The following is a 26923-nucleotide window of genomic DNA, read 5'->3' on the forward strand; positions in this document are numbered from 1 at the left end:
GTCCTGGGATTAAGTCCTGCACTCAGCATGGAGTCTGCTTGTCCCTCTCCCTCTGCTCCCCAGTGCCCCCCACCCCGCTCACTCTCTCTCTCCTCCTCCCTCTTCTCTATTTTTCATAAATAAATAGTCTTTAAGAAAGGAAAGAAATCACTACATCACAGTGTTTCATATTTGGCAATGGTTCAACACAATACGGAGTCTCTTAGTTGATATCAGCAAAATAATTTTCTTGAACCTCTTGCTATCCCCAAATTTCCCCAGTTGTTAGCTAAAGGCCTTGGCACCAAACACCCTGGATGCCCCCTTTGTTAGAGCTCAATCCTGCAGACAAGACACAACATTGACTCTTTTGCTGGGATCATTCACCCTCACTTGTGTGCAGAGACAACCTCTCAGCGGTTCCCTAGTTTAAAACAAACTGAACAGGAATCCCAATTTGAAATGGCTTCCTGAATAACTGGGAAGGCCCTGAGACACCCTCAGGCACCCAGGGAAGTTAAGTCAAATAACAAAGGCCGCTGCACGGGGACCAAGGTGAGCTGTGTGTTGAATGCTCCGTGCCACCCACCGCGAATGCTCCCTTAGACTCACATTCCTCCAGCCCGAGAGTAAATGAGCAGGAGTCTCTTCCACATCATCTAAACCTCTAGAATTTACTGAAAATCAAATGATGATCTAGGATGAATGGCACCCAGAGACAAAAGTGTTAGAATCCTTAAGTGTAGACAGTGAGGACATAACATGCATCTCTGCATGTATGGGACTGAACGATTGTGGCTAATGCATAAAGAGACTGTGTGTGTGCGTGTCCATGAGTGTTGGGGTCCAGGAGGCCTGGTCGAGGGCATTGCCCCACTAGGTTAAGGTTTGAACTAATGCTGGCCTAGGCCTTCGCGGGACAGGATCACCCCACAGGTGACTGCAGAGGGCGGGATAGCCCTGCAGATAAGCAAGGTCTGTTAGTCTCTTGCCTTTTCCTCTGATCCCTGTATCCTCTCAAATAAAGACCCCTTGCTAATCTGCCAGAAACATCTCTCAGGCTTATGGGCCGGAACTCCAAGGAGATAAATTATTCTGTACCTAGGACAATGGAGAACTTTAAATGTGGACCGCAATAGACGGTTTTCTACCTAAGTTGATGTTTGTCCAAAGCTTTCACAAACTGAGCCATTAAAATACACTCTGCCTCCTGCAAAGCTAACACCTTCTTGTTCCTACTTCCCTCCTATATCCTTAGTTTGTACAGAAAGCTTCTCGTTTTCCATGAACCTATCTCTTGTTTTCCTACAGTTCTTTATTATGTAGTTCATCCCTATAGCTTCTTGTTTTCCATCAACCTATATCTTGTTTTCCTGCAGACCTAAGAATAAGTTACCAAAAAGCACCTATTTGTGCTACCTCCCATGGCTTTCTGAGGGACATGATTACTCAAGAAGCAAGACCCTGTCCCCCATCCCTGGTGCCAGTCTGTACCATTATGGCTTAAATAAAATAACATGGGGTGAACAAAGAGGAAGTTATCTGATAAGTGCTTGTAACCTCCTACCCCAATTAAACTGCCTATATAAGAAGCTCAATAATCAGAATAAAGATGGAGATGCCTGACTACTGACCAGAACTCGCTGTGTGTCTCTCCCTTCCATCTTGCCAGCACCACTCCTTCTTCAGGGATACCTGGACCTGCCGAGGCTGGACCCCAGCATGTGCGTTAGCATAAATGTAGTAAAGATGCCAGTGAGGGGAGTGGTAAGGACTGTCTGCTCTGGAACTAATTCCTGGTCCAGATTCTGGAGCTGTCATTTGCTCTCTGTGAGCCTTGTGGGCAATGCAGCAGATCAGATCCCTGCCCCACTGTCAGGTCCCTGCGAGAACTGTCCTTGGCTGCTCTTTGAAAGTTGGCTTTGGCCCTGGGACTTGCTTTGGCGGGTAGGATATGGGTGGAAAGGGCAGCGTGCCAGTTCTAAAGTTGAGAACTCAGGAGACGTCACCTATTTCTGCTCATGTTTCTGATATCATCCCACCCCTCCAGGAAAGCCGCCGGCCCCAGGCAGCCACTGACTTTCCATCCGAGGCCACAAAGAGAACTCATGGGGCAGAACCACCCGGGTCAACCCGCAGACCTATCATGGCATGAAAATAAGCGCTTATTGCCATGTACCACTGAGGTTTTGCTTTTATTTGTTACACAGAAAAAAAAAAAAAAAACTGACTGATACAGGCAAGTTGGTTAATCCCCTGGTTTCTTCTGCAGGAGAATGGGGGGAACACATAGCGCCTGCTCCAAAGGGCTGTGACGAGAATGGATTAAGTTAATGTACATAAAGCACTTAGAACACTTCCTGGCATACCAGAAGTGCTTAATAAGTGTTACCGGTTGTCGCTGTGGGTAAAGGTCTGAGGAACTGGGTACCCGAGCGGGGAAAGAGTGGATGAGTGTGGACCCAGGTGTCAGGGTAAGCAGGTGAGAGGGGCCGAGGGAGAATGGGCTGGAGCAGGTGTGTGGGCATCTGGAGGGGAGTGCCCCCCCTTCAGCAAAAGTACTCATTGATCCGCCTGCCCCCCCTGGAGCCCAGGACCTGAGAGTCCAGGCTGGACCGGGCGGAGAGGAGCCTGTCAGCCTCACTGAAGCTGTGCTGGGACAGCTCGGAGCCATCCTCGCTGTGGCCCAGCCTCTCCAGGTTGACATAGGCCCCCGTGGCCTCAGCAGAGGCCCCCGTGCGGCACTTGCGGCAGCGCCGCTGCACAGCTCCGCAGCACACGAGCAGGGTGAGGGGCAGGGCGATGACAACGGCCACGCTGATCACCACCACGTTGATGAGCCGCTGAGTGGCCTCGGCATCCACCACCCCGTCCGTGGAGAAGATGACGCACTGCTCCTTCTGGGGCATCAGGTCCCGCACACAGACACATGCGACGTACTTTGTCTTGGACGTCAGCCCACGGATGGTGACACTGGTCTTCCCAGGTGGCACCGCCAACCGCCACATGTTGTGCTGCCCGAAGACCGCATACAGGACACTGAAGGTGGTTGTGTTCCCAGCTTGGGGCGCCTTCCACACCAAGGTCACACTCTGGTAAGTGTCTCCCACCACCTTGAGAGACCTCACCATTCGGGCCTCCTGGCGTCCTGCCTGCCCATTCGAGCTCTCTCCTGGAGTCCCCACCTGGAAGTGCTGGAGGGTCAGCTCCCCCTTCGTGTTGGACACAGGGGACCCAGTGGCCGGAACAGCAGGTCCAGGGATGTCAGGAACATGCCTGGCCACCATCTTGTTGTATGCAGCAGCTTCCGCCCCCTCACCTGTCCTTGTCCACAGTGCCCCTGGGCTCCCACTCCGTTCTGTGGAAGCCTGAGGCTCTGTGATGGATAGGGAGATGACAGTCTCAGAGACTCCCAGAAAGTTCTTGGCCTGGCAGATGTAGTCTCCAGAGTCGAGGAGGGACACAGCAGGCAGGCCCAGCAGCGTCCAGCTTGTGCCATCGCTGGAGACTTCCTGGTGCACTGTGGGGAAAGAAGCACAAGGGGGGAAATGAATGGGCTCATCAGTCCCCAGCTTCTCGCCAGGGCCAAGTTCATAGTCCCCGGACTATGCATACTCTTGTATACACAGCAGACCTTGTCATCCCGAGAAAACTCTGGAAGTTGTTCAACTTTCCTTAGACGAGCCAAGGGGATCAAGATCACTGGGGTTCAGAGTGGGGAGACCTGGCTCAGGCCAAGTCTAAAGATGATCTGCCTTCCAAAATCTGCGGTATTCAAGCAATATTCTCCAGGGCTCTGGAGTCCTATAGAACGGACTCCTTGGGGCAGCATGCAGTGCTTCGGGGGGTAAGATGGGTCAGGTAAAGATGAGACAGAGGCCCAGCTGGAAGTGCTTGGCGACCCTGTCCAGACCCACTTGCCACCCCAACACCAGCATTTCCAGCTCTGTTTTACATAATGGAGATCTTGATCCAGTTTTGCTTGTAAACTGATTACAAACTCACAGTCTTAGAGAAACACTTGCCAACCTAATTGAAGGAGATGCCAAAGAAAGTGGCAGAGACATAAGGTTTTCTGGTCAGGCGCTAAGAAATGATTACTCCTCGACCCCCTTTCTGCACATAGGTGGGCCATGACTCCTGCAAATCCCACCACCCCAGGCCAGAGATGAACCATCTCTGTCTAAAGGGCAGAAAGAACACAGGCTGTGCGCTGTAAGCCAAGTGCTCAGCCTCTCAGAGTCTGCATACGTACAAAACAAGAAGGATAATCAGGTTGTTCCTTAAAATTCAGTGACATGTGTGCATAACACACTTAACATGTGAGGTGCTCAAGAGATGGTAACTCATGTGATTATTTACTCCTCATGATATTGGCTTAACAATTACAGCTGGACACTTACTCTAAATATTAAATATACTGAGAGTATCTTCCACCTAAATGGCAGAGTCTTGTTCTTCCCAGGGAGGCCCAGATTCCAGGGCCCTGGATGGAACGGCTCCTGGAACACGTAGGACAGGTTGAGAGCCACTGTCCCCCGACCTCCCCCGACTGAGCCTGCACAGTCTCTGTAGCTCACACACCTGTGCCTTTGAGTGGGTGCCCGTTGGCTCTCCTCCAGCTCATCTCTGGCCCAGGGACGCCGGTGGCCCCACAACGTAGCAATACCGCACTGCCCAGTGGGGACCTGACATTGGCCGCCCCTGGACGGAGCCCCGGACTCTGGCACTTCCTCAGTTCCAGCTGGCTGAAGGCCACTCCGGCCAGGCTGCGCGGGCTGGCGCACTTCAGCCTGGCCTCTATGAAAGCCAGATGTGGGGCCCAGCCTTCCAGGAAAAGGGCCAGGTCATAGAGGCGGCAGTCGCAGGCCCAGGGGTTGTCCTGCAGCCCTGCAGGGGTGAGAAGGGAGGCAAGTGGTGAGCCCTCAATATTCAGATCCCCACACCCAGCTCCTCTTCCCCCTCAGGGAGGACAAGGCATGTCCTGAGCTCAGAGTCAGCAGAACTGGCCTCCAGGTCCGCTCCTCGCCTCGCTAGCTGTGGAACCTTAAGGCTGGTTCTTAATCTTAATGGTAGCAGTACTTCTCTTTCAGAGCTGCTACAAGCATAAACAAAGGTAAATCATAGTAAGCTTTTGGGTAAGTCATGCAGCATGCTGAAAAAATTGGCCAATTCCTACTGCCATCCTTGGACTGAGCCTTTCAGGCTACTGGTCAGGCAGGCAGTATTTCAGCAACACCTGCCAAGTGCCAAAATCCATTTCTCAAAATTATCAAATTCAAAATTTCCCCAAGTTTTTTTCATGACCCCTGACCCTTGACCTCTGTCCTCCCGGCTTACATGGCACTTTCCACATCACGCTAGCAATGAAGGTGACTGTTCTGAGCCATGACCCCTTCGGCACAAGCTCAAAAGTGGAGGAGTGAAGAGTCCAGGAAATCAAATCCTATGTCATATCCGCAGACTTCTTTACTTTAAAACTGAACTTCTTTATAGAGATGAAAGCTCATCTCTGTATCCAGCCTGCCCAAGAACCTTCTATAGATAGAGGGGTATCATGGGTCCTCACTTCTAAGTCACAGTTCCTTTTTATATGTTTGCATTTCTAAAATATGAAATGAATGCATTTAATGCAGTATCTTTTTATTTTCCAAAGATTGTTACTAAATTTGAGAGTATGTCTGAGAATCAATGGCATATGATTTATTTACATATTTTATTTGATATGGTTGGAAGTGGAAACTTCAGGGGGTGGGCGGATTACGTTCATCCGCTTGTACAGGGGGTATAGCTCAGGGGCAGAGCATTTGACTGCATCTGCTTGTACATCCACGACTCTGAGGTCCTTCTGAACACTTGCTGGGAGAATACCAGTTCTTTCCCCCACCCCTCCACACCCCGTCCCTCTGGTAGCTGCTACCCTGTGTCACTGGTTAAATGCACCCCAAGAATTGTCCCTGCCCCACTGTGGTGGTGAGATAGTTGGCTTTCACCTGTTGTAAGAGAGTTCCCTAAAGAATTAATCCAAACAGGAAAGTTAAATGACAGGGAAATGTTTACCCCTCAGGCTGGCAAAAGTTAAATGTTCCAACCATTTTCATTATTAGCCTCATGAGGGAAGAGATTTTCATCTATCTTCTTTTCTGCTATATCCCCAGCACCTAGAACTAAGACCCCACATTCATGGGCAATAAACTTTCAGAGTGGGAACATCTGCATGGGTGGTCTCACGCATTACTGGTCGGCATGGGGGAGAAATGGCCCAGCCACTTGGAGACTATCAGACTGATATCAAAATGTCTAATGTGCACACTCCATGACCTAGGATTCCCCTTTTCAGTTCCTACCCTAGAGAAATATTTGCATGCCCAAGGAGGCATTGTCAAGAATGTTCTCTGTGTCATCATAGGTGTTAGTAAAATAATGGAAAGAATCTAAAGGTCCATTAAAGGAAGAATGGCTAAATTAACTGTGTGTAAGTCTACTATGGAAAATTATGCTGTTTACAAAAAACGAAATGGATCCATAACTAGATCTCCAAAACATGCTGTTGAGTGAAAAAGTTAGTGCTGGTTGATATATACAATATGGTCTGTACAGTATGAAAGTTTATATAAAACACACAAAGAATTTCTATGTGCATATATATATATATATATATATATGCATGTAAATGCATTCTAAAAGATAGGGAGCATGCAAATATAACAGTGGCTACCTGTTAGAAGGGGAAGTAGGAATTAGAATCAGAAGAGGGAACAAGAGTCTTTAGCTTTTTCTGTAAAACATATTATATATATATATATATATGAATATATCATTTAAAGGGCACTTAGTTAAATTTTATTTTCAAATAAACAATTTTTTTCCACATAAGTACTATCCTATACACTATTCTTTATCAGGTGAGAGAGTCTGCACGGCAGGCAGAGCTGGAATGGGGCTTGCTGTTCCCAGCCCTGCTTCTAGTCAGTAGGGCTTCTAAATATTCCCTCCTCCTGAGACTCTCCTGGGCCTTAGGGCAGAAGCTGCCCCAAGCCATTCTAAGCTTTCCCTAGCCCCTGGTGCTGAACCCCATAGGAGCCAAGGCCTGCCCCAGGCACATCCTGCTAGGAGGTGTCTCTCCTACTACCCATTCACTGCCTAACCACCCACCCTCTGCCACAATGCCATCAAGGTTCCCATCCCTTCACAGGACAGAGGAAAGAGAACCAGTCTATCTGACATGAGCCTTGGGCCCAAACCACTGCTTACTACTAATCCCTAGGTTGTGTTTGTTTTATAAAACAAAGGGCCTTGTACTTGTGCTATCTACCCTGGGATGCGGCAAGGGTCAAGTTCTATGAGAGGGCAATAAATTAGGAAAGCTTCAGGGCCACACTAATGCTAGATGGCCTGTAAGGACTGACCGGTTAGCAAAGAGCTAGCACCACCTTCCTGCCATCTATGCATACTTAGTGCTCCAAGGAGATTCTCAAAGGGATGGGGGTGGTCACGAGCCTTGAAGATTGTCAGAGGTTGGGTTTCCGGGAAGCAGACCCTGAGATGAAGATTAGCACACAGCATGTTCATTAAGGAGGAGAGGAAGGAAGAGAGCAGGAGGGAGACATGGAGCTGAGATGAATGGGGGTCTGGTGAACCCTGGGGGTTCGGGAGCTGAAATAGCCCATCTTAGTTATGCCAAGTGGCTGGGCCCTTAGACTCCCACCTGACAGGTCTTGGGATGGAGGCTGTGTCCAGAAAGGGTGCATGGCCTTGGTCAAGGCTATTCTGCTGTGAAGGCTGTCCCTGACAGCGCTGACAGCTGAAGGCTGCGGTTGACAGCCCCTGGAAAAGTGGGGCAGCCAGTCCTACTTGACAGGGAGCTGGGTGGGACATTACTGTGCCAGCCACATGTACCTACCATATGCTAAGGACTGTCTTTTTACCTGCAACACAACCTTTTGAGAGAGATATTATTATTATTATATTATTATTATATATATTATATTATATTATATTATATTATATTATTATTATTACAGAGGGGAACCAAGGCACAGAGAAGCTAAGCAGTTTCCCCAGGGACACACAGCTGGTAAGAGGCAACGCCGGGCTTTCCACTGGCAGCAGCTTGAGCTCCAAAGCGGCCAGTGGAAAAGGCCAGTGTGTGCCTCTTACCCAATCTTCCCTCGAAGCCACAAGGCAGGCGTGATTTCTGTTTTTCAGGTAAGGAACAGAGACTCAAAGAGGCTTAATAATTTGGCTAAGACACCACCTCCCACCCGCCCACTCCAAGCCCCACGCACAAGGTGGCTCCAAGAGAAGAATGCCGCCTCTTACCTAGCACCAGCCTGGTGCGGTGCCCGGGAAGGACGGGCCCAGGCTGCGGGTGAGCCCAGGTGGCCAGTAGCTCCTGCGGGAGCCTCAACAGCTGGTTGTTGGAGAGGTCGAGGAAGGTGAGGTTCCCCAGGAAGCGCGAGGCCTCGGGCGGCACGGCGGCGAGCCGGTTGGCTTGCAGGTCCAGCAGCCGCAGCTGGGGGGCGTCCTTGAGCGCCGCCCAGGGGAAGGCGGCCAGGCGGTTCCCAGGCAGGCGCAGCTCGCGCAGCCGGCGCAGGCCCCGCAGCATCAGGGCGCTGAGCTCGCTGAGGGCGTTGTAGGGCAGCCACAGCTGCTCAAGGCGGCCTAGCGGCTTGAAGACCTCCCCGGGCACCCTGCGAATGGCCGTCCGCTCCAGGCGCAGTCTGGAGGTGTCGGGAGGGAGCGACGCAGGGGGCAGAGTCATGTCGGGGTCGCTGCACACCACCGTCCTGGTCACAGAAATGGGGGACATTTGAGTGACGAGCCTGTGGGGTCCGACACCCTCTCCCACTCCCTCCCGGACCTCCTTACACAAGGTGTCTTCTGGTCTGCACCGAACCCGGGACCCCCGAACCCCCGAACCCAGGCTCCGAGCTGCCGTGGGCCCTGGACGTGGGCCCGGAAACAAACAGCCTCCTGATTTCCCTTCGCGAGGCGGGGATGAGGGGGTGGTTCTTGCTTTCAGACCCTCGCACAAGGCCCCTTGGTCGCGTCACTGGCCTGAAGGACCCCAAGCTTAAACTGCCCTCTCTCAGTGCAGCTCACACAGCCTGCCTGCACTAAGAATGAATAGTATTCATAAACCCTGAGATCATTTTGTGCACTGCAGCAGGGCACGTAGGTATTAAAAGTGTTCCTTTGTTAAATTATATCTCAGTTTTGGTGACCACTTTGGCTTATCTTCATTAAAAATACATAAATATAAATTATATATAAATATATTAAATATATATGAATATATATTTATATATTATATATAAATATAAAATATATATATATATATATATAATTTATCTCAGTGGGCGTTAGAAATGGAAGCCATACACCGGGTCCTTCAGGACTTCCCTGACTCAGGGACCACAAGATGATGAAGGCCTCTAAGAGCTAGGACTTTGGGGCTCAGCAGTTGGATTCGTATCTGGGCTATCTGCTTCGGGCTATGTGTCCTTGAGTCCATTGTATAACTTCTATTTCTTCAATTTCCAATAACAGACTCCACCCCTCAGGGTGGTTTCAGGGATCAAATGAGGTCACATTGTGGACCCACTCTGCATATCTGTCATCTGCCGAGGTGCCACGCTATTTATTGACGCTATCACAAAGTTCACCATCCCAGCACTGCAAGCTACTTGCAATGATCCCTCTGCCCAGAGAGGGTCATCCTAAACCTTGTTCTATTAAATTTAACACTAAAGCAGAGACTAGAAAGAGAAAAGGAAGCAGGGCTTGCCCTCCGAGAGCCTGCCATTCAAGGCTGTGTTGCATGCTATCCTGGAGAGCAGCATAGTCACATAAGGTAAAGAGGGGAAGATTCTCAAGGAGATAAAACTCCTTGAGGGACTCAGCCCTTGTCCAGCCTGTTCCATCCAGAGGGCTTCTCGGCTCACAGGGGAGGAGGTGGGGACAGGAGTCATGGTTTGCTTTGCTAGGCGAGTTCGTTCTCTTACTGTAATAATGTCACAATGCATTGTTCGTTGTGGCCTTCCCAGGGTAGCACCCTCTGCCAGCATCCATCAGCTCAGCTTGAATGCTCAAAGTCCACTGGCTAAACTTGGTTGGCTTTTTTGGGTCAGTGGCGTCCACAAAAGGCACAGTGACTCCCACCCACTCACATTCCTGAGCTATACATGGTCCCCCTCCTGAGGGATGGGTGCTGTAGAGATTCGCAAGAATAGCCAACTCACTGATGCTCTGTCCCTGTCCCCAGATAGCCTATAATCCAGCTAAGGAAGAAAGAACACTGGAGGCTGTGGTATTTTCAATGATAATGGAGGTTTGGATGCTGCAAGGAAGAAGGTCTTGTTGTAGGTGGGAGGAAGGTGGTGGCGGAATAACATGTCTTGAAAGGTAGGAAAACATGAAAACATGTCATCAAGGGAAGAATCAAAGAAATCATTAAGAAGCCAGCACAGGCCAGTAGCACATCTAATGGGGCAAACTGGGCCTAAAGAACATGGTGACACCCTCTGTCCAGGTGACCAGACCGGCCCCCCCAGGAGAGTGCTGTAGCCAAGAGTACCAAGAGTGCACACACCATGTTCATGATGTGGGAGCATGGAGGATGGGCAGGGAGTATGGGCAGCTCAGGTATAAGGACTGAGCCCTCTGACAGGCACTGGTTGGAGGAAAGCTGAAGAAGACATCTGGGACACAAGGGGAACCTTCGTCTGACTGCGCTATCCGTTCCTGTGGCCACTGAGGACCTCAGGGCCCCTAGAGCCTTTCATGGCATCATTGCCCTCCTAGGACAAAATAGGTAGGTGGGCTCGTGCGTATCAGTCATGGGACAGTTAGACAGGTAGAACTGATGAGCTCCGGCTTCAGAGGAAGGATGGCCACTGGCTGACATTGAGGGCCCTGGAAAGTGACCTTAGAATTTTATTTTCAATCCTAATGTTAATCTGGGGATGCCCTCCCCTCATCCCTGCCCATGACATCATCATCAGATGAGAAGAGATCCGGAGATGGACCTAAAGCCCTGGGTTCTATGACCAGGTCTGTCACTGATGCTGGGTGACTTTGAGCCTTGTGCTTTCTTTGTGGTTCGGTGGGCAGGGGAGGCTCTTCATCACCCTGGTCACGCTGTCCTGCACTGTGGGCTATCTCCTGGCCTGCTCAGGGCTCTGCTCTGGCTTTCCTTGGGGAGAGGATCCTTATATCTAATGATCCATGTGGGTTGGAACATCAGAGACTTGGGTCAAGAATGGAGCTTTTCTTGTTCTTCAGACCACACGGATATCCTTTCATGGGAATGCCTCTCCATTCACTCCATCCCCTCACACCCCATCAACCCAAGATGCATTGCCAGGATCACTGTAAGGGTCACACTGATAACCTGCTGCTCTGATCAGAAACTTCAGCGGCTCCCAGCAGCCACCTAAAGCAAGGGAGAAAAGGAGAATACCGTTCCAGGATGTTGAAAAGATGTTAGGAAAGACCCTGTACCGGGAGCTCAAATCCTTGAGCACGTTTGGAAATGCAATGGTCCTTAGTGGGTAAGTTGACTATATCAGAGAAAAGACGGTGTAAAGACTGCCAGAGAGAAAAAGGAGAGTGGCCCATGGTAGGAGAGCGAGGGTTCACAGATCATGGGGGCTTTGGAACATCCCATGGAAGTGGAGGAGGCGAGGATGGAGGTATTCTCAGGGCTCAGGTGGGGCTTAGGGAAGTGAAAGAAAAGGCTGAGAATGGAAGGGGGCTTGCCTGTATGGAATGAGGATTCCGAAAGCCCAAAGAAATGGGTTGAGGCCAAGGCTGCTAGGGGCTAGGCCAGAGGAGCCCAAAGTGGAGAAAGCAGGAGAAGGCAGGTGGTCGCATTATGGGCAGGGTGGTATGAAATACCTGGGATGTGACTGTGTACCCCCAGGAGCCAGGGCAAGAGAATGGAAGAGGCCCGGGAGAAAAGGGGCTGGGAGCTAAAGGGAGGATGGTGGAATGGGAAGAGGAAAGGAAGGAGAGGACAAGAAAGAGGTAAGGGGGAGACCCCCCTGCCCTGCAGAGGGCTCCTCACCACCAGGATCCTGGAAGAGGACTCAGGAAGGATTTCCTGGAGTGGGCACACTGGTGCCCCACCCCCACTCCCATGTATAAAGGGACTTGGTACTTCCCATGCCCTGCTGGCTGGAGGACAATGCAGAACAGACCAGCCCCCTTGGACACCTGGGTCTCAAGGGCCCAAAGATGGAAGTCTCACCCAGCCATGTTCTGGGGACCCTGCATCCAGGCCTCCCAACCCAGCCAGAGATGCTACAGGGACCCGGGGAGGGGGGGTGAGGGGAGGAGGCTACCCATCCCCCACACCTGATGCCATACCTGGCCTTGCTGCCATCACCTAGGATGTGGAGGCTGCAGCTGCATTGAGACGGGCAGGAGCCCTGGGCTTGGGGGTGCCCCCAGAGGGCCAGGAGCCAGAGCATGCCCACTGCTACCCTCATGGCTCCTGGCTCCTCTGTAACCCGGGCAGGGGCGTCCCTGCAGTGCGCTGTCGTCTTGGCCCAGGAAGCCCAGCAGCTGCCCACTGGCTCATCAGCCCCCTCCACACCCCTCCTGAGGCCATCGGATAAACAGGGACAGACTGGGGATTAGGGAGGGGAGCCCTGGCCACAGCACTTAGCGGCTTATAGCTCCTGGGATCACCCAGTCCTGAGGGTGAGGGTCAGGGATCCTCTTCGGTAGCAACAGCCCCAGGCCCAGAGAGGCCAGGGAGTGGCAAGGTGGGGCAGGTGGGCAACGACTCAGGGGCAAGTGGCTCCTGGACTTGCCAGCTTGGCTGTTCACCTGCAAGGTCACCCCATGCTAGCCAGATTGTGGCCTACAAAGACCCTGCCTGGGTACCTGGGCTCAGAGAAGATGAAGACAGACCTGGCTTCTGATAAGGGCCACTGGAAATTCTCTCCCGTGACAGCTCAAGGGTGAGGGTTCAAATCCCAGCTCTACTCATTTACTAGGATAAGTTCCATAATCTCTTCATCATCTGAAAAAGGGAAGTAATATTTCTCTACCCCGCGTGGTTGTGAATAATGAACACCCCACGTTTCCTAGATTTTGATGGCCTGTTGGAATAGAAGCCCCCTCCTAAGTTGTAAGTACTCACTTTCACTAGTCCTTACAAGCACTTGCTCCTAGAGATATTGGAAAGATTCAGAGATCTTGGGGGAGACCACAGAGGCATGTCCCATAGCCTCGTGAACTTTCCCACTCTGCTGAGCAAGCAGCTGGCTCCTTGAATGCCCCCTGGACATGCAGTGTCAGAACACTCTGTCCAAGCCAAGGCTTTGTGGGCATCGCCATCAATGCCAAAGGTGTGAGGTGTCTCTGCATGAAGGCAGAGAGCATCCCTCTCCTCTGGTTATCATACTCTGAGCAAAGTCCCAGAGCAGGATCTCAGGACTTCTTAGAGAAAGCACTTTGAGTTTTTGCTGCTTGTTGCCTGCCTCCCACCTCGTCACATCATAGACATCACCCTTCGCTCATTCGTTCTTCACTTGTGACCCCAAAGCTCTGCTCTTTGGTCCGGCATGGCCTTCCTGGTTCCCTCAGCTTGTCCAGAAGATTCCCTAGTTCCTCCAACCTATAGGCCTAGGCAGCCTTAGACCAGTGAGGTATGACCAAGCAGATACCTGGGACCCTGGCACATACATGAAATGCCTAGCTCTGTGCCAGGTCTGTTTTTTACAATCTTGGCTTCCAGGAAATGTTGGTTTCCCTCTCTTCCTCTTTTCCAACCTAGCCAATATGATTTTCTCACTGCTTCCCACCTGTCTCCCCTCCTCCCAAAACCAAGAAGAGCACTGCTTACTATTCCCATATCTCTGCCCTTTCCGCCTTCAGCTGGGGATGTCTTCCCTTCTCTCTCTGGCCTAACAGAGCTCAACCCTTGATTCCTGTCCATGTCCTCTTTCCCCTGTCCCTTGAAGTCTTCTGTGATCTTGTAGGCATGGAAAAAACCTGACATATGTATGAACCAGTAATGCAAGATAGAAATTAGGAAAAGGGGGTAACTGGGTTATCAAAGAAAGTTTTCCAGGAGGATATGGGCGGTCTGCTCAGCCCTGCGGGGTGGCTAGGCTTGATTAAGTGGGGACTGGCAGCAGGAAAAGCATGGGAAATGAACATCTGTGGGATAGAATGAGCTGCTTGACCCAGAGTCTGGGGACAGGAGATGGGGCTTTGTTTCAGCTTCATTCACAAATCACTGCCTGACCTCAGGTCAATTCTGAACTGCTTTGAACCTGCTTTCTTACAGGAAATGAAAAGGATGATTGTCTCTAATTCATAGAGTTGCTGTAGGAATTATCCTCAGATCAATTAGCCCAGAGTCTGGCTCTTAGCAGGGCCTCAACATTAGCTATATTATTGATAGAGCTCCAGGTCTTGGTTTCTTTATCTGAAAATGAGTGAAATCACTCTAGATATTTCCCCATATCAATTTCACCACTGGCCAACACATAACTTCTCATTTGTAAGAGCCAAGGCTCTCAGTGGGTTGAGAGGCTGCTAAGACAGCAGCCCCCCTGTGCCAAGCTCGTGCCTTGGGAGATTTTTTTATGCTTGTGTAGAGTAAATGCCTTGTGGGAGTTGGGAGCTGCAGCCCAGAGGCCATATGTATGACGTATTCTTCCACCAAGACTTACGCAGGCCATGGGAAAACATGTTTGTTTGTTTAAAGATTTTATTTATTTATTTGACAGACAGAGATTACAAGTAGGCAGAGAGTCAGGCAGAGAAAGAGGGGAGCAGACTCCCCGCTGAGCAGAGAGCCCAATTCGGGGCTCGATCCCAGGACCCTGAGACCACGACCTGACCCGAAGGCAGAAGCTTAACCCACTAAGCCACCCAGGTGCCCCAAACATGTTTGTTTACCTTGCAAAGGAGGAAATTGAGAAGACCCAGGTGGTCCCACCCCAGCACACCCAGCTGGTTAATGGCAGGTTCTGAACCACAAACTCCGTCACTGGTCCCCGTTGGGATTCTTTCTATGACAATGCTGGCTTGCCAATTATCATCCTTTACCCTTCGTTTGTGAGGACACACATGCGGGGGAGGGGTTGGCCCCGAACAAATTCTCAGGGACAGCTGCCGCTCAAATCCCTCTCTCTGCTCCCCCCACCTCCCTTGGTTATGCAACTCTTTTCTAATTTGGCTCTCAGCCACAGCCTTTGGATTCTGGGAACTTAATCCTGCCTGATTGGGCTGAAATGAATGAAAAAGGGTTCCATTCCAGCTTCACAAAGGCTGCACTGTCCAACTGATGAATGTGTTCCTTCTACTTGGGCCAAAAGCACAGTTTAGGGCAGGGGCAGCAAGAAGGAGCCCAAGGCCTAGCATAATCACCTGCGTGTGCCTGCACGTGGACTGGCCCTTTAAAAGGTGGGGCCTGGCTTAACGAGCCAGAGAAGAGCTGGGAGGCAGGGACTAGGACCCAGCATGGCAGAATCTGGGTCCCTGCCCACCGGCTTTGGGGAGCTGGAGGTGTTGGCTGTGGGGACGGTGCTGCTGGTAGAAGGTGAGCAAGGAAGGGCCTGGGTGGGGCAGGGACCCAGTGGGCTCCCAGATTCAGGCCACAGCCATGGAGCTGACAAGCAGAGGTCCCCAAAGCCTACTCCTCTGTCCCCAAACCCTACACTTATACCCATGGGGCTTCTGATGGGTGCACCTGTGGGATGCCGGCTGGGAGCTGAGAGAAACCAGCAAGGCTCAGAGTCTGCCCAGAATATAACCAAGAACCAGGCTCAGGCCTTTTCTTGTCCCTCCAGCTGGGTTAAAGTTTAACCTACTCCCTGAAAATCCGGCTAAGAATGTCATGTAAGCTCAGGCCTCTGGCAGGCTCTGGAGACAGACAGCTCTGTCACCTGCTCTCCATGGGACTATAACCAAGTCAGCCAGGTTCTTGGACCCCACGTGGGTGATCTTGAAGGTTAGGAGGGGTCACGGGCGCGAAGGTCTAGTCTCGACAGACACTCAGGATTTAATCTCTTTTGCCCCCACCCTTTCCATCTCCACATTGCTCCTGTCATCTCCATTCCCCAGCTCTAAGCATTTCCATTCCAGGGGCTGCCTAACTTTCTGAGGGGCCCATCTTAGCCCAGAATCCCTCAGATGCTCCTCAAGGCCAGAGTTCACCCTGGAGACCTGGTGCTGGGTCCGTTCACAACTGTTCATCAGGAATGCAGCCCTTGTTCACCCCTGAACCAGAGAGATTGTCAACCTGTTTCCTCCCCCAAGGAGACTGACATTGGGGAGGGAGTGACAGCCACTAGGCCCATCCCGAAGGCCCTGGACACCATTGTCTGGGGGACCTGCCCCTCTTCCTCTCTTCTAGGAACCCTACAATCCAGCAACCCTCTCAGTCCTCAGTCATATATTGAAACTTTACCACTTTAAGTCTCTGCACATGCTGTTCCCCTTGTCTTGAATGCTCTTCCACACCCTCTCCTCCCAGTAAACACTCGCATTTTTGAAGGCAGGATCTCTCCCCATTCCTACCTTTCTTTCCTTCTTTCTTTCTTTTTTTTTTTTTTTTAAGATTTTATTTATTTATTTGACAGACAGAGATCACAAGTAGGCAGAGAGGCAGGCAGAGAGAGAGAGGAGGAAGCAGGCTCCCTGCGGAGCAGAGAGCCCGATGTGGGGCGCAATCCCAGGACCCTGGGATCCTGACCTGAGCCGAAGGCAGAGGCTTTAACCCACTGAGCCACCCAGGCGCCCATTCCTCTCTTTCGATGGGGAAGCCAGGGTTCAGAGACCTAAAGGAGCAGCAAGTGAGAGAACAAGCTACAGCTCCAGGTCTGGTCTGCCTGCTGCCTAAGGTTGCCCCCTCCAGCCCACCTCACCGGCTGCTGTCCCAGGCAGCCCCCAGCTCAAAACTCAGACCCTTCTCCTGGCTCTCCCTAATATTGCTGAACGGCCCTCAGAGTGACAGATGTGAGTCGTAGTCCCAGCTCTGCCACACTCACCAGCTGTGTGCTTAGGGCAAGCCAACTAGTCCCTCTAAGCCTGTTTCCCAGCTGCACATGGAGAGGACAGCATCCAGGTGAACACTGAGCAGGAGGACCCGAAGAAAGTTTTCGGTCCCCTGCACAGATTAAGTGTCAGCCGCTGTCGGCAACTGCTACTGCTCCAGCATGAACCACGCTACGCCTTATTGCTTTCTTCCTTACTTTTGAGTCAGGAGGAGGCAGGATATGCATCTTACGACTGATGGTATCTGAGAGCCAGCACTTCTCAGATAGTTTGACGAGCTGTACCGACAAGGTTGCTGAGCATGGAGAGGCAGGAGGCTGAGGCTCTGTCCACCCCAGGCCCTTGGTTCTAACCCCAGTCGGCCTCTCCAGCCCTGACATCTGCCTCCCCCTTCTTTCCAGCGCTCACCGGCCTCTGCCTCAATAGTCTCACCATCCTCTCTTTCTGCAAGATGCCAGAGCTGCGGACCCCTACCCACCTGCTGGTGCTGAGCCTGGCTCTGGCAGACTCTGGGATCAGCCTGAATGCCCTCGTTGCAGCCACAGCCAGCCTCCGCCGGTACTAGCTCCCCCCACCCCCTGGGGCCTGACCGCTGGGCACTGGGCACTGGGCACCGGGCAGCCAAGCCAGAGGCATTTTTCTCCTCCTATAGAAAACCATAGGGGACAGGCTGGGCAGGCAGTACGAGGCTAAATCCGAATTCCACACTATCCCTGAAGGCCCATGGCTGATTTCTGGAGCACAGGAGTTGCTCCAAACCCACCCACAGACCTGGCAGACTATAGGGATGAAGGGCACAGGCTCCGCAAACAGGCTGCCTCGATGTGAGTGCTGGCTCTGTCTCGGTTTCTGCTGTAAGTTGAATATTATTCTCCAGCTCGTAGGGTGGCTGGAAGTATTCACTTGATATTAGGTGGAAATAAGTGAAAATGATGCGTGGCATGCAGGAAACCCAACAGACGTCAAAATGAGGTTGCTTTTACAAACACAAGTGTCTAAAACCTCCTTAGGTGAAAACCAGGATCTTTCAAGACGGTGTCGGGTGTTTACAAATTGTTTTCTTAAGTGAACCTGCTCCGGTTCCAGGCACTCAAATGAAGGCTGGAGCCCACCTGAGTGTGCGTGCTTAGGGCTGACCAGTCTGTGGGGCTGCGATCCGTGAGGATTTCCTGTCCTGATCTCCTCCTGCCCCTTAGGTTCCAGGAGGTGGCAGTAGAAGCTTTTACACTTGCTTGGCCCTTGGGGCTGAGAGCGGGGAGCCCTGGGGTCTCCCCTCTGACCTTGCCTTCATCTGCTGTCTGACCTTGGCTCAGTGCCTCTTCTTCTCTGAGCCTAATTTTCCCTCTCCATAGAATAAAGGCATGGACTCTCTTCCCAGAATGTCCCGTTTCCTTTGCCGAAGGCTTCGGACCACACAGGAAAACCCTTTGGTCTGAGATACAGAGAAAGACACTGAGCCCAGGCAGTTTGCATTGGGCTTCACTTGGTCAGCCCAGGGACTTGACCTCTGGGGCCCCTGTTAGCTTATAGGAGAAACAGACAATGAAGCCCTCTTCTGGGGACCCGGGCCAACATTCAGGAGGGTGCCCTCCAAGCTCCTGAGGGGCAGGTGTGGGAGAAGGGCAGGGACAGAGGGAAGGGGTTGCCGGTCCCGATGTCTCCCACAGGAGCTGGCCCTATGGCTCCGATGGCTGCCAGGCTCACGGTTTCCAGGGCTTTGTGACCGCGCTGGCCAGCATCTGCAGCACCGCGGCCGTCGCCTGGGGGCGCTATCACCACTACTGCATGCGTAAGTCTTGGTGCTCCCAGAGGGAGGGATGTCTGTGCCGTGAGGGTGATCAGGACAAAGGTCGGCTCTGTGTTTCCCAGTCCAGGGGAGACTAGGTGGGCCTGAGTGTCCGTAAGTATGTGGAAAGGAAGGAGGCAGGGAGAGCCGACAGGAAAGGTGCCCCAGGCCCATGCTGGAATGTCAATGAAGCATCAGGCAAGTCAGGAGTCCTCTCTGAACCTCTGTCTCCTCTAAGAGCAGATTTTTATAAGCAACCTCCTGGTTTTATTCTGAAAATCAACTAAAGTCATAGATACAGAAAATGGCCTTGCAGTTGGGCTCCATTGGGGGGCAGAGACACTCTGTGTGTGTGTGTGTGTGTGTGTGTGTGTGTGTGTGTGTAGTGGGTGTGTATCCCTGCACTTCACATTCCGTGGGGCCTCCACTATCTCAGGGCTTCATGAAGACCAGTCCAGCCCCAGAGCTCCCAAGAAGCACTGTCAATGCCACCTTCTTAACTGGCTATGTCACTGTACGACCCGCTCTGTTATTTACTTGATTTTTTTTCTTAAAAGTTATTCATTTAAAAAAACACAAACACCTGCTCTAGTCTCATCCTAAGCAATGTCTCTGAAATCACAACTTTAATGTCCTTACAATTTTAGTACACATTAAAATTTAAAAACACGTTTACCCACTGGCCTTCTAGAATCTCGCTCCCCACCAGGGATATGTGAACAGACCTCGGGGAGCTGTGAGTCTGCTAACCCTAAATCCCAACTTGCAGACTGGGAAGTGGGGGCTCAGAGAAGTTAAGCCCTTCCCCAAGGTCACCCAGCTAGGAGAGGCAGAGCAGGCACTGGGCGTGGCCAGGATGCCTCCCACCTCAGTCACTACTTTTGTCTCCTGTGCCCTACATCCCAGCCTGTGGCTTTCTTGGCACGGAGCCTGCTGTGGTGGCTGTGGCCAGCATGGCCTGAAGCCCTGGGCAAGGCCCCTTTGGAATCTGCAGTTCTGATCTCACCCCGCCATCCCCCCAACATACACAACCCACCCCACCTCCCTCCTCGGCAAAGTCACTTACCTCTCCCCAGGCCAGAAAGTTGATAGAAATGATAAGATTATCATTTCTAGAGGCAGATGAGTCTCACTTGCCCCACCTGACCTCAGAGCACCTCTCCTGCTTCTCCTATCCCAGTCTGACCCCCAGGGCTCCCTCAGACCACTGTATGCACACATATACACACATACATACTCACACACATGCACATACACAATGCACACCTCCTCAGACAGCAACACACTTCCCTCCCTCAGTATAGAGCAGTTGATCCCTATTCTGGGGTCCCTAGAGCAAAGCCTCTCCTAAGCTGGAGGGCACCGTGGAACAATATGAAAGCAGGGGAGGGGGAAGGTGGGTGTCTGAGCTTATCCACTCCATACTGGATGACCCTGGACATATCACTGTGGTCATCTGTTTCCAAAGCCAATAGAGCAATACATCGTTATGGTAACTATTAATCGTGTCCCAGTCAGGGGGAGGGGTGTCTCGGTCAGCTTGGGCCTCCATAACAAAATACCATACATGGATGCTGAAACAACAGAGATGGATTTCTTAGTTTCTTGGTGCTGGAAGTCTGAGATCAGGGTTCCAGCATTGCTGGCTTCTGACATCTTCCAGGCTTGTGGACAGCTGCCTTCCTGCTCTGTCACCTCATGGAGAAGAGCGATCATCTCTCCCTCTTTTTTTAAAAGATTTATTTGTTTCACAGAGATCACAAGTAGGCAGAGAGGCAGGCAGAGAGAGGGGGGAAGCAAGCTCCCCGCTGAGCAGAGAGCCCGATGTGGGGCTCGACCCCAGGACCCTGGGATCATTACTTGGGCTGAAGACAGAGGCTTTAACCAATTGAGTCACCCAGGCACCCCGAGATCATCTCTCATATCTTCTCACATAAGGGCACTAATCAAATCATAGGAGTTCCACCCTTGTGACCTAATTACCTTCAAAACATTCTCTCCTGGAATGCCATCACACGGGGGGGGGGGGGGGGCAGGGAGGAGGAGGGCTTCCACACAGGAGTTTGGTCAAGGCTTAAACACTGAGTCCATAGCAGGAGGACACATTCAAGCAAACTGCCTCCAGGGCTGTTGTCGGGGAAGCAGTGTCCGGATGCGGGAAGGTATAGATCTGCTCTTCTATGTGGATCAAACCCCACTTGGAGACCTGCACTCTGCCCTGGGGTCTTGTCCACAAAAGAACATGACAAATAAACCACAGACAGATGAGGTGCAAGGGAAAAGCTTTCTGAAGCCAGGACCAGGAGGAGCCACCGGATGGGAAAGGCTGGAGGAGGCTGCTACAGACAGGGGCGTGGGAGGAGGGGACAGGGAGGAGGTCAGGTCCGTGGGACTGGTCACATGAAAAAATGATGTTGGGACCAAGCCCCTCCCATCAGCACTGAGATGGCACCCCAGGTCCTCAGAAGGTATCCTGGAAGTGGGACAGTGGCCTGTGTCTGAGCCACAGCCAAGGACCATGGTAAGTCCAGACTTCTGCACTGCCCATGCTTCTTCCCTAGTTGACTTGGGGAGGCATACCTGTTTTTTTGCTGCTCCCTCCTTCTCTGTGCTCTAAAGAAGGTGGTATAGAATGTCTCCCAGGAAACATTCGCCACCCATTATCTCTTTTATTCTTCATAACCATCCTCTGAGACCTGGATTATCATTCCCATTTTGTTGAGGAGAAAATGGAGGCTCAGAGAAACTTTCAACTTGCCCGAGGCACTAAACTAGGAGCATCAGAGCCAGGATTTAGGAGCATTCTGTGTGACCATGAAGTCCATTTTTTGGCATGCCAACAAGCAAGTACCTCTCTGACCCTCTTCTTCCTCCTCTCTCCCATGCAGGCAGCCAACTGGCATGGAACACGGCCATCTCCTTGGTGATCTTTGTGTGGCTGTCTTCTGCCTTTTGGGCAGCACTGCCCCTCCTGGGCTGGGGCCGCTATGACTATGAGCCTCTGGGAACGTGTTGCACCCTGGACTACTCCCAGGGGGACAGGTGAGGTGGGAGCAGCTTCAAGGCTCCCTTCCTTGGGAATCTTTGCTTTGAGTTCTTATAACAACAGTGTCACAGCTGAAAATTCACATGGGGAAATGTCAACATGTGACAGATAATCTCAACTCCTTGGTCATGATACCCACTTGCAAGTGGACAGTGGGACTAGGGAAAGCCCATTCTGCAAGCCGGACAGCTAATGGGCATGTGATGCAAATAATTAAATACTAACAAATATAAAGTTGTGCCCCAAAAGAGGTATTACCCAGTGAGCTGTTGGCCTGTGTGAGTCACTGAATCACAGTCAGCAGTCACTGAGCCCCATGACCCCTTTGCCGTCTTCAGTGCAGCCAGGCTGTTCCAGCTCCAACTTGATCAGTTTCTTAAGGGAGTTGTGTCCTTTGTTCAGTACAAAGAATGTTAAGGTCTTTGCATTGGGAGGGACCTCCTTGGCATAGAGTTTAGTTCTTGAGTTTCCTGAGCACCTGCTGTGAGCCAACCCCTGGGCCAAGCCCTAGAGAGACAAGATTGATGCATGATGGCTCCCACCATCATGGAGCATGTGTCCAGTACTGCCCCATCCATGTGGCTCTGGAGACACCAGGGCCTAGAGAGACCCTTTAGGGGACATCTTGGGGAGGAGCCACATAGGCTCCAGCCCCGCTCTTTCTTCTACTAGAGCCGTGTTGCATTCATCGGCTTTACATGTCTACTCATGACCTATCTGCCCCTGATGATAGGCTTTCCAGGTGAAACCTGCTTGAGACCCCAAGTCTGGTACAATTGTCCTTCCAGGACACTCCCTACAGGTGTCCTCCTGGCCAGTGTCCAGTTCTCTGGCAGCCTTTCCTCCTACTCCTCCCTATTGGGCAGCACCAAGGTAACACAGTCTTCCCTTCACAGAATGGGAGACTAACTTCCTGGGACTCCCACCTGTTCCTGATCAGCCCTCCCACTTTCCCATGACCCTTCCTGGGACCCCAGACTCTCCTGTGGTCCTTTCAGTGATTTCTTCATTGACACTGTCCAGTCTCTTTGTCATCTCCAGAGCCCTTTCAAGTCCCTGTGCCAGGAGCATTCCTTGAATGATCCTTCCTCTTGGTCCACTTGGTAAACCATATTTTCCAAACTGAAGTGTCCTATTATCCATGCTTGGAGCATATACAGAAAGCAGGCCTGAGTACCTGAACTGCCTAACAGAAAGCTGAAGTAGGACTCCCCCTCATCTCAGCCCTCTGGCTCTTAAAGGCAAGTTCAAGAAGGACCTAGTGTCTCCCTGTCTCTAAGGGGAGTCTGTGTGGGACCTGGGTGCAACTGCACTCAGAGCTTTTGTCTGATGAGAACAGTTCCTCACATGTGGCTGTCTAGGGTGAAGGCTAATACGCCTTCAAGGGCAGCTGACCTCCCCCCATCCCCAGAGATGACCCTGACTCCTCTACCCCCTCTGCCTGCAGAAACTTCATCAGCTTCCTCTTCACCATGGCCCTTTTCAACTTCTTCCTGCCTCTCTTCATCACAGTCATATCATATCAGCTCATGGAGCAGAAACTCAGGAAGACGGGCCACCTCCAGGTGAGGATCAGTGCCAGAGAGGAAGAAATCCCTCTGTCCCTCTCAAGGAACATGACTGATGTGAGAGACAGTAGTTAGGGGTTTTCTGTGTTTTCAGTGATCAGGAAAAAAATTCAATGTTCACAGAGCTTGGGCTGTTGGGTCAGGAATGTCCCCTCCCCATTGCTGGGCATTGCCAAGACCCAGGAGGAAGGGTCAGGACTGCTCAGACTTACCGGACCCCAGAACCTTGAGAGTCAGGGCACCCTGCCAGACCCCATTCATGCTGTCACATTTCATTCTTTCCAAGGACATAGGGGTAGGCACAGAATGACATACTTTTTAAATATTCCTTTTAAATCGCTCCAAGATGTTTCATTTAATCACAGACTGTTATCCAGAACATAAAATCACACTTGCAAGCACATTTGTCCAAGAAAAACAATCTTTCAAAAAAAAAAAAAAAGCCCTCCTGGCCATTCCTGAATTTCTGCATTAATAGTCCCTTTCTACAATTTTCTTTTGTCCCCTTGACAATCTTTAGCAGATGAGCCATAATAAGCACCCAAGTTTCAAAAGAAAACCAGATACTAATACTACTTTTCTGTGTATGAAGACATTCCATCTTTGCAACTACTCTCTAAAGAAGGTTTTGTTATCACTTTGCCACAGGCTAGAAAATTGAGGCTATAATAAGGGCTTGTTAAGTAACTAGCTACAAGCCGGGAAGCTAGTAATAACAGAATTGGATCAAACCCAGGCCTGGGACTCCATGACCCAAGTGGTCATAGTGCATAAAAGAAACATTCAATCTTTGTTGAGACACTTAATCTGCCACATTATTATTATTATTATTTTGTCCTTGTGAATTGGGAAAGGACTGTACAAATCGATTTTAGCCAGAGATCCAGGTTGCTCAGAGTCAGTGGGAGGACGAGAGCTGGGCCGAGACAGGAATCCTGCTTGGCTCTGGGCTCCTGCTCCCCTGCCCCTCACCGCCTCGGGGCTGTCCTCCACGCTGCCTGCCCAAGCACTACCTGGGTGCCCAAAGTCGCCCACGTTTACTGGAAATCCAATCGGCCAGGAGACAGGGCTGCCACACCGGTGTGCTTTTTTCCTCTCCGTGGCCTGTCGTGAAACCATCAGTTCCCCCAGCATCAGCAGAGGCCGCGGCGTGTGGGCCAGGGACCTCGGTCAAGGGCAGGCCGGCCTCCGGCGGTGCTGCGGCCTCAGTGCTCTGCTCCTCCGGCCTCAGCTCCTCCCGGAGACCCTCTGTCAGTGCGAAGCACAGTTTTGTTTTTTTCTTTTCTTTTCTTTTCTTTTCTTTTTGGAATGAGGGAGGGGCAACTCAAGAGAATAAATGTCTCCCAACTAACATATTTTTATTTCATAAAAGAAATGTGCCCTCTTTCAACTTAAGTCACCTTCTTCGTTAAAGGGAGACGCAAAGAGAAAATAGGCACTGATTTCCAGCTGCAGCATTTTAACATCTGAATGTGCGGGGGAAGCCTTAACCCCAGCTTCCATCCTGAGAATAGATCGCAAGTCTTACACCTTCCTGTGGCCAGAGGCGGCACCACAGGGCTCGCTCCCCGGGTTGTCTCACACCTTGCAAAGCCGCTTTGAACCGGGGACAGGTAGATCCACCAGGTGACTGCAGCTGCCGCAGGCTGATGGCAAGCGGGTTCTGGGACTGAGCTGTGAAGGCAGCTCAGCCTGGGGAACCTCGCTCACCCAGCCGCACTCACGGAGCCCAGAGTTCCTCAGAAAGAGCGTGGACCAGGAAGGGAGCTCATTATCCAACCCCTAGTCCCTGCCTCCAGGTAAGTGAAGCATTATCAAACCATTTTTGCAAACAAGACAACTGAGGTCAAGTGAAGTTAAATGGCAGGTTTAGGGTCACACAGCTTACCTGCCAGAGAGGTCCATCTGACCTCAAGCTCCTCTGCAGGCTCAGCACCTTCCCACAGCTGGGTCACACAGTCCCCCGGCCCTGCTGAGTGCCCACCTGGTCCCTCCCCGTGGGGGGATGCAGCCAGCGAGAGCAACTCAGCGCCTCTCTCCCGTGACCGTCTCTCCGCAGGTGAACACCACTCTGCCCGCCAGGACGCTGCTGTTCGGCTGGGGCCCCTATGCCCTCCTGTATCTCTCTGCAACGATCGTGGATGTGAGCTCCATCTCCCCCAAGCTGCAGATGGTATGGAGCCCGCCCGGACCCAGAGTTAGAACTCACTCCATCTCTGTGTCTCTCTGTCTTGCACCATCTCTCTTTCCTGCCTTCTGGCCTCCTGGGAGTCTTTTCCTTTTTCCTTAGAACACCCATATTGCACTGGGAATTTGCTTTTCTTGGGGGCCACATGGGGCTGCTGCTTGACATTGCCACCCATGAGAGGACAGGGACAGCCCCACTCTGGGACCAAGGCTGAGACTGGTGCTCAGGACGGGGGGTGCTTCCATGCTTCATCTGCCAACTGGTCAAGGAGGCCTTGGGAGTTGCAGAATCCAGCCTAGGACCGATAACTGGTGGCTGTGGCGTGCGGGGTGAGGGTGGGACTGGGGTCACCAAGTGGGACCAGGGAGAGATGCTGAGGCTGTGAGGCTTCTTCCCTGAACTTTTCTGTCCCAACAGGTGCCTGCCCTCATTGCCAAAACAGTGCCCACGATTAATGCCATCAACTATGCCCTGGGCAGTGAGATGGTCCACAAGGGCATTTGGCAGTGCCTCTCACCCCAGAGAAGCGAGCAGGATCGAGCCCGGTGAGGTTCTCTGGGGGGCTGCTCAGACCCAGGCCCACTCCAACACCCTGGACTGAGCCCCATGCTAGGAGGCTGCCCCAGAGTCCTGCCCAGCAGCCTCAGAAGCCAAGCTCCAGACACTCATTCACACCCCTCCCCACCGCACGGAGATGGCCCTGTTGGGTGTGGCCCTCAGTCAGACATGGGGGATTCAGAGAGCACCCAGACAACATGGGAGGACCTGGAACTTTGGAACCAGACAGACCTGAGTTTCCATCACAGCCCTCCAAACGGAGGCTGAGAGACCTTGGGAAAGTCACTCCCTCTGAACTGAGCTTCCTGACCAACAACATAAGGACTCCACTGGGCTGCTGTGAGGTTTAAGCAAGATAATGCGTACTCACCACGCACAGGGAACTTCACTAAAACAGCTGTCAGGGCTCTGAGTCTTACATAGAAAGGCATGAAAGCTCCTGGTTTCTTATGGGAGGGCCACTCAGGCAGTCAGTGTTCCAATGCCACTTATTAAATTGAGATCTGGTGCAAGCGACCGTGTCTGTGTATGCATCTGTTTCCTGGCTTGGGAGCGGTGGTGACCAGCATGGTGACTTCACTGTGCAGAAGGGACCAGAACATCACATGGTGCATTAAGCGTTCACTGACAGCCACCGGCACCCGCCAGCCAATGACAGCCAGCTGCATGCTGTTTAGTTGCCATCATTAAAAAATCAAGATAATGTATTTAAAAGCCCAGATGTCTGAAGATAAGGTCTGAGGGAGGCTCCATGGTGACAGTCTGTAGAACTCGGG

The 26923-nt window shown here is 51.8% G+C and overlaps 2 protein-coding genes across 2 annotated transcripts; one reads left to right on the forward strand and one right to left on the reverse strand.

Annotated features, from left to right (window-relative positions):
* Window positions 1-2504: 2504 nt before the first annotated feature.
* On the reverse strand, window positions 2505-12488 carry LRIT1 (leucine rich repeat, Ig-like and transmembrane domains 1). Its single transcript, XM_059395862.1, has 4 exons — window positions 12352-12488; window positions 8302-8768; window positions 4564-4869; window positions 2505-3499 (listed from the first exon to the last, which is right to left on the reverse strand). The coding sequence occupies exons 1-4, from the start codon at window positions 12471-12473 to the stop codon at window positions 2529-2531; spliced, it is 1866 nt and encodes a 621-aa protein (XP_059251845.1). The 5' UTR covers window positions 12474-12488; the 3' UTR covers window positions 2505-2528.
* A 2932-nt stretch (window positions 12489-15420) lies between these two features.
* On the forward strand, window positions 15421-26663 carry RGR (retinal G protein coupled receptor). The gene is made up of 7 exons (XM_059395863.1): window positions 15421-15544; window positions 17403-17559; window positions 18669-18790; window positions 21676-21829; window positions 23281-23398; window positions 25461-25574; window positions 26007-26663. Exons 1-7 carry the CDS (start codon window positions 15466-15468, stop codon window positions 26136-26138), a joined length of 876 nt encoding a protein of 291 aa, XP_059251846.1. The 5' UTR covers window positions 15421-15465; the 3' UTR covers window positions 26139-26663.
* Window positions 26664-26923: the final 260 nt, after the last annotated feature.

The sequence above is a fragment of the Mustela nigripes genome, chromosome 4 (genome assembly GCF_022355385.1).
Source record: "Mustela nigripes isolate SB6536 chromosome 4, MUSNIG.SB6536, whole genome shotgun sequence".
NCBI classification, from domain to species: domain Eukaryota; kingdom Metazoa; phylum Chordata; class Mammalia; order Carnivora; family Mustelidae; genus Mustela; species Mustela nigripes.